General features: G+C 33.5%; 1 protein-coding gene across 1 annotated transcript; it reads right to left on the bottom strand.

Annotated features, from left to right (window-relative positions):
- Positions 1–2,244: 2,244 nt before the first annotated feature.
- LOC21397009 (lupeol synthase) lies at positions 2,245–11,262 on the bottom strand. Its single transcript, XM_024176079.1, has 16 exons — positions 11,162–11,262; positions 10,646–10,878; positions 8,101–8,286; positions 7,306–7,593; positions 6,993–7,077; positions 6,721–6,887; positions 6,406–6,594; positions 6,175–6,288; positions 4,825–5,064; positions 4,505–4,603; positions 4,306–4,362; positions 4,138–4,184; positions 3,678–3,999; positions 3,119–3,199; positions 2,912–2,995; positions 2,245–2,423 (listed from the first exon to the last, which is right to left on the bottom strand). Exons 2-16 carry the CDS (start codon positions 10,844–10,846, stop codon positions 2,307–2,309), a joined length of 2,277 nt encoding a protein of 758 aa, XP_024031847.1. The 5' UTR covers positions 10,847–10,878; positions 11,162–11,262; the 3' UTR covers positions 2,245–2,306.

Genomic DNA, 11,262 nt, shown 5'->3' with positions numbered 1-11,262 from the left:
GGTGGAGATGGGAATGGATACCGCTCACGCAGTTATTTTCCGCAGTAAGTTTAAGAAAAATCATGTATATGTCTATATGATTCAAAGGTTTCAAGTATGTATGTTTAAAAAGTATACGTACATATGTATGTTAAGAAAACCAAGGTTGTAACTAACAACCCTAGTTTTGAGTATTTAAGTTTTAGAACGTTGCAACAGTACATGCGACAAATAAATGAATTTTAAACATGACGATTTAAATGAGTAATTTTAGAAGGACTTTAAGATGTACTTGAATTTAAGATTTCTCACGAAATCCGTTTTAAAGTTAAATGAGATGGCCGATTGAAATGACTAGTTTTAGAAAAGCTTTTAAAGAGTATTTGAAACAAGAGTTCAAATGCTATTCCGTTTGAAGGATATTCCTAAAAGGTTTTATCTTAACTAAAATTAAGAAAAGCTTTAAGAAATTTAGTGATTCACTTATTTGAAATTATTGTTACAAATTATGAAAGTATTCATTCTTATATAAAAAAAAAAAAAATGTTCCGCATATTTTAAGAAACCCCAGTAAGTACAAGTTAAAGTTTAAGTTACAGTGGCGGCCTCATAGGAGGGGCGTCACACGTGTCAAGTCCTTAATTGCACGCAATAATCAAAGCGGATGACTAAATTCACACTTTGCATTAAATTCCATGCATGGACACACAATTTCGATTAATTGATCCCATCTTTTGTCCGACAATCCATGTGCACAAAACATTAGTCACATTAAGTGTTCCATGACAATATATTTCATTGAAGTCATGCGCTTGATAAATTCCAACATCAATTTCTTGCCACTTAATCGTCTCTAACCGTTAGTTCCTCCGTCGTATGAACTAAACGAAGAAGACGGGAATGAGGATGACGATATTGCTAATTTAAGAGATTAAAATATCTATTTTTATTTTTTACTATCAACATTTTTTTGTATTTCTTGATTAATTTACTTTTTAAGACTAATCTTATTATTGTGTTGACTATTGTATATCAATCTTTTATTAATGAATATCAATTTATTGTTTTATTTTATTATTAAATTTTCTTCTAATTTATATATTTAATAATTAATATTATTAAGAAAGTACGGTAAAAAAATAATATTTGCGATGACATATCTAAATTGTCGTCGCAAATAGTCCACATTACTAGCGACGATTTTTGAAGCCTATAGTTGCAAAAGGTTTTAAATACTTTTGCTACGACACGTTGTCGTCGCAAATAAGTTATGACACGTCATCATCAACGACATATTTGAGGGAACATTCGTGACGATTTATTCGCGATAACTATCGTCTCTAATGTATTAGCGATGACATCTCAAAACTATGTCGTCGAAAATATATTATTTACGTCGGGTTTTTTTGGACGACATGTCGTTGCAAATAAAATATTTACGACAACATTATAATTATTTGTGACGATAATCCGTGGTCGCAAATAATTTTTTTTGATGTGGTGAGAACAAAATCAAGATACGCTTGTAAATATATATGCCACGTTTATATATTCATCATTTAATCGTTATATAGTAAAATTATATATAAAAGCAGACAAATTAAAGTATGTGGAATCCACCAAAAAAAGAAAGAGCAAATCGTGTTGGTAAAGTTTTCACTGGATTGGATCAGTACAAGGACCTACCAACTCAGCGAGCTTTCGTTAAGTTTTAAATGTTTTTTTTTTTTTTTTCATTTTCAGATATTATTTTCTTAGTACGATCTAGAAGCAAAATTTTCAAAATCTACTGTGGAAGTATCTTCTCTTTTTCTCGATTGAAACCGGAAGTATGTCTGACTGATACATATTAACCGTGTGCTCTAAAACAAGCGTATATCAATACAGCTCAACCGTGAATTTTAGCAAATTAAAGTCTTACGTTGATCCAATTAACAATAATATACCCCAAAATTTTGGTCTTATTTATATTGTAATGTTTAGTGACTAAACTTTTATTTGTCTTTATAAATTCAATTGAGACCAAAATTATATATTTGTCTCTAATACTAGTGGATTGTCTCTCAAAAGTTATTTTTCCTTCTCCGCTGTCATTATTTTTCTAAGAGTTATGAATATTGCCACATTGAACAATTAATAATTAGTAAATAAACATATCAATAATTAGTTATTATTAGTAACTAGTTAATGATTAGTCAATAAATATGTAACTAGTAATTACTAAATAAAATTGAAAATTAATCATTAATTAATATGTATGCATCTAATACTGAAGGTGTAACTAAAGCAGAATCTTTCAAACATGTCCAATTAATTATTTCCTCTTCCTAATGAGAAGGTAATATAACCAGATTACGGTATTCAGCAAGGGCCCAAATGGGGAAAATATTCCTATACGCTGCAAAGTGTAGCATGCAATTTCTCATGAAAACTCCCATAAGCTCCTGCCATGATCAGCAAGTGTAACCAACAATCAGCAAGACATCAAAATTAATATTGTAACAAATACATACACGTGTTTAAATATAACACACTTTCCTAATTGGATTTGCATTCAATATACATCGTCCTAAAAATGGATATCTAGAAGATGTTTTTGAAAATGCGGAGGTACCGTTTTAATATTATCAAAAATATATGATACTAAGAACATGTTTCACTATAACAGATGATTTTATCCTGTTTGTTAAATTAAGCACATTTTGTTTCACTTATTTTCTTATTTGTTGATTTCATTTTCATTAGTGCACATATCTCCCTTTAATCATTAATTTAGTAATTAGTAATTATTATTTTACTTAAATGTCGTGGATTTTAGCCCCTAATAAAATTAAAACTCTTCTCTAACTATTGTCATTCATGTAACTTGTAATTTCATCATTTTTTAACTAGTGAACTCATTTTTTCCCTTTAAGTTGCTGAAGATCAGTACCTGTTGAGGAAAATCTCCATTTTCCAGTTGAGAATTGATCAGCAGTTTTGCAGCACGATGAATAGGAGTCGAGTCTCTCTCACCCTAATTCAAATTAATCAATACCATTAAAACTAATAGAACTACTGTTATTCATCTCTCTCTATATATGTATATATAATTATACGAATACATATATATGTATAAACACATATTAAACTAATTAACCTGTCCGCCGTGAATTAAACCCATTAATCCTAAAGCTGTCTGCACCAAGTTCGAGTGGTCTCCTTCGGAAGGTGTATACACCTGCCTCATTGCAATACAGGAAAAACGAATATATTCTTGTATGTATATATATAATATAAAAATATATAAATCAGGATCACATCTCTTCTAGAAAATATAAGTTTGGATGAAAACCTTTTAACTACATGAAATATATATTTGTAGATTATAATGAATTTTTGTGACAAAATGATGTACGTAGCTACCTCCCTTAGCTTAAATGTGTGTATACGTATATTATGTATATTCTTAAGGTACTTCCTTTTATTTTGTCCTTTTTTCTTTTTGGCTTAATTTGTTGGTTCTTCATATGATCTCTTCTTTTTGTTTCCTTATTCGAGTCTAGGAAGACTTTGCCTAGGCTTGTTTGAAATTTTCTTTACTAAATTACAGTGATTAATTTAATTCTCAGTAAAAATATCTCTCCATTTTGTTTTGAAAAATAAGAAGGAAAAAGTAGAAGAAGAAATTCACGAGGAGCTAGCAGTTATTCACATACCTTGTTTGTGCATGAAGTGTAGCTTTCTGCCCAACCACCGTCGTCTCTTTGTGTTGTAAGTAAAAAGTCGACGGCTCGACAAACAGCGTCGCAGTTGTGGGAGTACTTGCCAGCTGCATTCAAGCCTCTAATGGCAAACCATGTACTGTAAATGAAGCAAATTCCCCAGTGTCCATACCAAGATCCATCAGGCATTTGTACGTCTTCAAGATATTGAGCAGCTTTGGTGTTGAAATTGTCAATCTCTTTTTTCCTATGGCCTGGATATAGCTTTCTGAACAGGTTCAATGCTTGTATTGATGAGGAAGTACACTCAGGATACCTACGTAGATATGTACGTACATACGTAGATTGTCATTCTTAATTAGTCGGTCAGTCTAAACGTGTTTATTATAAAAATGAGATTATTGATAAGATATCCGAATTAAGTAATTTAAGATGTGAAGACTAGAATACGTACTCATATTCAATGACACAGTCTTCTAGAAATTCCACAGGATTAAGCCACTGAATGAAAAACGTACGTTGTAAATAATATTATGAAGATTTTTCCTCAAAAAGTTAATATTATGGAGATTGAGAGTGAAATGCGTTATGGAAACTGAAAATTTGGAATTTTATTGTTTACCTCCAACCATTTTGGAGCTCCCGTAGGCTCCCAAGCTGATACTCCCCCATTTTTGCTCTGTTTTTTTTATAAATAAATTAAAAAAAAAAAAAAGGATCACAATAGAGTTTTTGTATTAAACAAATGGTATAGTTAATAGCACTATCTAAAAAATAACTTTATAATATGCAACCCAATTTTATTCTTTTTTAATAATTACCTGCAATGAAAGTATGATGTTAATAGAGTCGTACATGTTCTCTGCATCCATTGGCTCACCAACAATGTCTGGCGACATCATTGAAAACATTAGGCAACACTGAAATGGACAAGTAGTTCGATATCAGTACTGAAAATTAATTATCAACGTTTAATTCAAGAAAAAACAAAATCATGTTTGTACGGAGTTAAAATAGCTTCAATCCTGTGGCACCGTGGGTTTGGGCAGAGTAGTATTTTAGAGAGATTGCTGATTCAATCCCGTCTTGTATTAAAAAAAAAAAGAAAAAGAAGAAGAAATTATATCGCGTTAATAAGTACCTTGAGACCTTCAGCAGTGACATCGGAAACTTGCCATCCATGGTCTCGATCGGAGAAAGTCCATGCTCCTTTAGAAATATGACGGAAATGATTCGAGTGGTCTGGAAGATCAACCCTAACTTGAGACAACTTTAAGAATTCATGTGCTTTTTTTAGTACGGGCGCAATTTCCTCATTGATATTTCCAGCAAGGAGAGCTTGAATAGTGAGAATACAATCCCATGCTTGACTACCGAAACTCTACATGATGATGATCGTAGAAATCCAAATTACTATAAGAATCTTATCTGTGAAATCACGAGCAACCCCAGAGAAATATGAACAATTGAATACAAAGATAATGAATTGAAACACCAAGAACAGAGAACAACGTTTCTGGAAAAAACCTCTCAAGCTTTATTCAATTAATGAAATTAGAATACCAAGAAAAACAAATCTCTGTACAGTACATCAACTAGACTTTTTTCTCTCCAGTCCCGAAGCACCCAGAAACTTCTACCTTTTTCTTTCTCTCGGAGCTCTATCTCAAAGAATAGAAAAAACTGCTTTTTAATCTGTTTTAACAAAACGTTGAAACTGTTATAAGTAATAAAGACAAAACTACCCCTATCACATAACCTGTACTAATCCCACCTAAGCTTCTTGACAGTCTAGGGGTGTTCATCGGTTCGGTTTCCGTCGGTTTTAGTCGGTTCGATGGCCGAACCGACCATTTCAGTTTTCTAAAAGTTAGAACCGAAACCGAACTGCACTTAACAGTTTTCGGTTCGGTTAACCAAATTTCGGTTTCGGTTCGGTTTCGGTCGGTTTTCGGTTTTGATAATCAGGAAGATGATCTCAGTTAACCATCAGGTTACCAGCATCTTTAATTGCATTTTTGACCCGCAAGTATGAAAAAATGTAAAACTTTCCTTCAATGCAAAGTTGCAAACACGTAATCACAATAAATGAATACAAAGCACAACATCAAAATTGATAATTGCACAAACACAAGTTTAAAAAACATTTAAATTGTCATAAGTAAAACAAAACGAAAACATTAAAAAAAAAAAAAAATCTCATCTCGGTCGGTTCAGTTTTTAACCGACTCTCTACACGCAAAACCAAAACCGAACCGACTTTTGAGAAAGTCGGTCGGTTAACCGAACCGACTGTGTTCGGTTCCACGTGACACCGTCGTTTTCGGTTTTGAGCGATCGGTTCTTCGGTCGGTTTCGGTTTTATAGTTTTTTTGTACACTCCTACTTGACACCACTCTAAGTGTGCCACCTGGATTTACATTATCTTAATATTAGCTGCAGTCACTAATAAATGTTCTATATCAAATAACATTAAAACGTCTTTACTAACTTGCATAGTAATTCCATCTTCTGCTACCCATAAGTAGTCTGAAACTCTTGGAATATGCTTCTTGAAATATTCTCCATTGGGATCTTCTGCCCAGCAGGCAAGCATCATTAATGGCTGCATCATCAAAGCAATTCGACAATATGCATTATAACTGATCCTTAAAAGAGAAAAAACATATATAGTTGGAAGATCATATATCTTTTATAACTATATATATACACATATAAATACCTTCTCAACGCATCCTATGGTAATATATCGACTATTTTCATCCTCATAATGAATATGTTGTATTGTCTTTTGAATCGCTTTTTCCCTTATCTTGCTAAAAGGCCAAGTATTGATAACTGACTCGCCAATGTAGTGAACACTGTCCCACAAAAGACGCTGTATTCTACCATGGGGATAGTAGTTATCCACCTGCATTTCTTATCATGGTCATCTTCTCATTTCTCAATTATTATTTAAAAAAATATAATAATTATAATAATAATAAATAATAAGGTGTAAATAGAAATTCAAATAGTGACTAAATTAATCTCTCACCGTGGCACAAACGTGACGCATTTTGCTCCACTTGATTTGTTCGTAAGGCTCACTGTAGATTTCTTCTCTCAATTGATGGATGAGAGGTGTGATTGGGCCCACAAACTTCTTCCCATACAAGTATGACATGGGCATGAAAGTCAATCGGGAATAGCAAAACATTTTTGCTGCAAGCAAATAAGAAAGTTTAGTATAAAAATATACTCAAGTGAAACTTAATTAGGATAAAAATATTATAAGAACTTATGTAATTAATGTTTATTGTTTATTACATGGATGAAGAGGAATTATGGAAGGGTAGAACCAAAACTCTGGGGGCATCGGGTTGCATCCATCCCACTCATACACACCAAGTAGCTGTACATGATAGCATTTCATGGAAAAATTAGATCAAAAGTTTTCCATGATAAAAAGCAATGATTATTTACCTTTCTAGAATTTATTATAGATTATAGATTTCTTTTTTAATGATATCGAATTATGCATACCCTCAAGTATTAAGGTATAGGTGAACCATTTTTTTTTTAAAATCACAAATTTTATGCGAAAAAACAAAAAATGGATTGAGGTTTTGAATAAACATACTGCCATCCAGGTTTTTCCCCAAGAGCCAGAGCCAGTCGGCCCGCCATTGTCAAGAATCCACTTTCGAGCTCGAGCAGAGGCGTTGTCGAGGCCGCCATAAGGGCCTTCTCCGAGAATGCGCATGGCGAGGTAGTTGAGAATCGTGCACATCATCATGCTCGGCCCCTCAATGTGCAATCCCCACCCGCCATCTTTGTTCTGATGGCAATACATGTACCACAACATTTCTTTCTTGTGATGTTCATTGAATACTGTGTCCAAATGCCCCGTAATGTACATGCAGAATACCTGAAATATTTTTTGTCGTACTTTGATGAGGAAGTCTAATTACAATAAAGCTAGTATTCAAATTAGTTAAGAAAAAGAAACTCCTAAGTCGGAGATATTTGCATATATGTCATGATCATTATTAGTTTTCAAACAGATATGTTGTTAAACTAAGAGAGTTTAACAGACATTTCTCCGTTTCTTAACTTTTTCTAAATTTATTTCTACATGAGCATAAGAGAGTTTTCCTTGCAAGAACTCTCATTTCTCCCAATCTCAAAGTTTTATATACGAGATATGATCAAGAATCAAGCGAGTAACAGTTGTCGGAATCTTGCCCAAATTTTCACTGCAACAATGTGCAAGTATATTTTTGAATTAAAAAAAAAAACAGTACATATGCACATAACACAATAGATTTAAATATTTTTACGCATCCAGAGCAATATATATATATATATATATATATATACATTTATACGCGTGGATAGAGATAACGTTAATTTGAAAAGATAAAAGTATGAATACCAGCGGAGGGATATAGAACATGATTCCAGCATTTTCAGCAGGCCAGTGGCCGTGGGGCGACTGCAGGGCTGCCCAAAAATTTATGGACCTTCTCATTGCTGCGTCAATTATTTCGTATGTGATTTCCTTGTCGTCCTCAACCTTAACTTGGGGAATTGTTTGTTTGAAGTTTCTCTCTCTTAACATCTACATTTGCTCAAAAAGAAAAAGAAAGGAAAAAATAATAATAATTATTGGAAGAAAAATCGGTTAATAGACAAGTTGTGTCTGGAGAGAAGATACGGTAGTAACTTGTAGATCCAAAACTATATTGTAAATTGTAAAAGAAAATTAATGAAAATTAAATAAATGAATTTTTAATAAACCACTTTTCTTGATATCCTTTCTACAACAGCCATTTTGACTCTTTTTATTCCCGCTCTCAAACAAATCTAATTAAAAACCAAAATTCTGTAGAAACTGCACAGTTCGCGAGAGCACTATTGGTTATTTATTTATTTATTTGTTCTTTTTCACAATCATTGTGATATTAGAAAAAATTGTTAGACCAATTATGCCTGTCCTATAACTGCAATTGCCAGTTGCCACCGACAATATCAGGTCAGGTTACCAGCGGTAACCCATTGATCAATGAAAAATGCTTTTTATTCCGATGGAGATAAATCCCCATATACACAAGAGGTGGCCCCACATGGTGGGACCCACGCGGATCCCACCAGTGGGGCTCACCTTTTGTGTCTGATGGAGATTTAGCGGCCCATTGGGACGCATATGTAGGAATGCTCATTGCGCTAGTGACAGTAACATACAATTCAACTGAGAAATAGCAAGAATCTGTTTGCTTTTGTGTTACCGATGTAGCCTATCCAGTTATTGATGGTAGTCTATTTTTTTCTTTGACGGACCATGCAGATGACTCGTGATTGGCTTTTGTCAGGTGAATGACATTCAACAATTGGGGTGCCTCCAGGAACCAACGTGCCCAAATAAGCAGTACGTAGTCACCGAGGTTGGATAATGATGGACATAATTTCTTTTAATTATGGTGAATTAAGTAAGCAATTGATAATCAGATTATGTGAGGGCTGATTAATTTCTTGGCCATTTTGTGTATGGTGATCAATAAATTTGCATGTACGTACCTACTATTTTCAGCTTAAAGACGTACGGAAACATGGAGTGAGAGAATTACGTAAGGGGACACACATATATATTTTGAGGAACTGATAACATCTACACTGAGAGCCAAGTATTTGATTTAAGTTTTTAATTTGAAATAGCATTATCATAAGTTCTACTTCTTTAAAACTGAAATACTAAACTTATTTCCATATAATTTTCCACAATCAAAATATTAGTAATCTTTATTCTCCAGAAGGTTCTTTTTTTTTTTTCCTTCTTCTTTCTTTTGAATGTTTGTTACCGTAATCCTATAGTTATTATATTTGATAATCTAAATTTGAACATACACAAAAGAGCCAATTAAAGAGGGTGTGATGACTAAGCGTTTTACTCACAAATCTAATGTTTTCAAGCTTAATTATTTGTTTAATTCTCAAGCATTGTTTTCATTTTGATGTGTTTTTGTGCATTTTGTAAAAAACAAAAAATAGAAAAAATTAGACTTAGTGGCAATTTGGATCAAAATTTGGAGGAAACCAATCAAAAAGGGGCACAAAGGCCCCTTCCTAGCAGCAAGCGGCGCGTGCGCGCAACATAATGGCACGGACGCACCATCAAGAGGGCCACGCCTCCTCTCCCAGCTGATTGAAGTGTGGGCCATTTTTGGCCCTTGATCTGATTTGGAGGGCCGAGATTGCTCCTTTGGAGGTGATGTGAGAGACTACTAAACCACAAAAATCCTAATTTTGAGAGGCACGCTTATTAAGAGAGATTGGAGGCACAAACATCAAGGAGAAGAGAGAGCTTGGAGGCTGAAATTTGGAAGATTTTTCTTAGAAATATATTGGAAGATTCTTGAAGATTGAAGCTTTGAAGATCACTCTACTATAGTTTCCTCTTAATCTCTACTATTTTTATTTTGATTTTCATTTAAAAATTGTAATTGTGATATTGTGACAAATGTTGTGATTATGTGAGGGCTGATTAATTGCGTACGTACTATTTTAAGCTCAAAGACGTACGGAAACATGGAGTGAGAGAAATTGTGTAAGGGCACAATTATAAGGATTCTATTCGGAAGGATTAATGAAAGGATCAATATGAGAACATACTTAAGAGCCCGTTTAGTTCGCTGATTTGAGTTTTTAATTCAAGTTGATATGTGACTTTATGTGAGAGCTTTTTACTGTAGTAAAAAGTTAGATGTGACTGTTTCTGAGAGTTTTTTACTGTAGTAAAATTCAAATTCTAAACTCGAATCGGTGAAATAAATGGAAACTTAATATGTGGAGGCTTCAGGCTTCTTATTCTTTAACGCATACACATATATAGACACATGCATACATATATATGCATGTAACAAAGAAATGACTGTGTGTGATGGAAAGACATTTGTACTTTGAAACACATATATTGTGCATACCTGGAGACGCCATATATGGTCACTACAAGGTTTAACCTTGTAGCGGTTTCTGTAGAAATTCTGGCGAGCCTCTTCCACTTCGGCTACCGCTTCAGGAGTTCCGGCGTTCGGGTCGAACTCGAATATCTGTCTTCCCAAGAAGTTGTTTGTGCTGAATAGGTGTGGGTCTTCTGCCCCTGTTCCATACTTAATCTTCCACATTTCTTCTTCACTTTTGAGGTAATCTTGCAGCCCTTGCCACGGCCAGTAATATTCAGTTTCTTCTTTTATTTTAAAAATAAATAAATAAATAAAAGTTTATTCGCATCATGTTATTATAATTATTTTTTTTTAATAATGCTACACATGCATCCACATATAAAGTTCCACAATCCTAACTAAAATTAGAAATTCTTTGTGTTTAAGTAGTTAATAAAATAATTCGAAATGATCCTCTTATGGTTATTTCTTCTAATCCAAAAAGGGTAAATTTAACATGATCAATAATATGATATTTTGTGTGAGGGGATTATATACCTGCAGTTTGATATGGTATTGGTGATTATCGGAGAAAGTCTCTCCAATTGGATATGAAAGCTTTGCCTCGCCGAGTTCAGTTGTGATGACTGAAAACAAGG

This window comes from Morus notabilis, unplaced genomic scaffold (genome assembly GCF_000414095.1).
Source record: "Morus notabilis unplaced genomic scaffold, ASM41409v2 Scaffold1568, whole genome shotgun sequence".
NCBI lineage: Eukaryota > Viridiplantae > Streptophyta > Magnoliopsida > Rosales > Moraceae > Morus > Morus notabilis.
The sequence above is the reverse complement of the archived record's forward strand: the minus strand, read 5'-3'. Positions and strand labels throughout refer to the sequence as shown.

Bases quoted from the DNA above. Each gene is read 5' to 3' on its own strand.
- LOC21397009 (XM_024176079.1), bottom strand. From the start codon at position 10,846: ATGTGGAAGATTAAGTATGGAACAGGGGCAGAAGACCCACACCTATTC. The intron at 6,595-6,720 runs GTGAGAGATTAA...TAAGAAATGCAG, and splicing joins TGCGTCACGTTTGTGCCACG to GTGGATAACTACTATCCCCA. The intron at 2,996-3,118 runs GTTAATTAGTTT...AATTTGAATTAG, and splicing joins GTTTAATTCACGGCGGACAG to GGTGAGAGAGACTCGACTCC.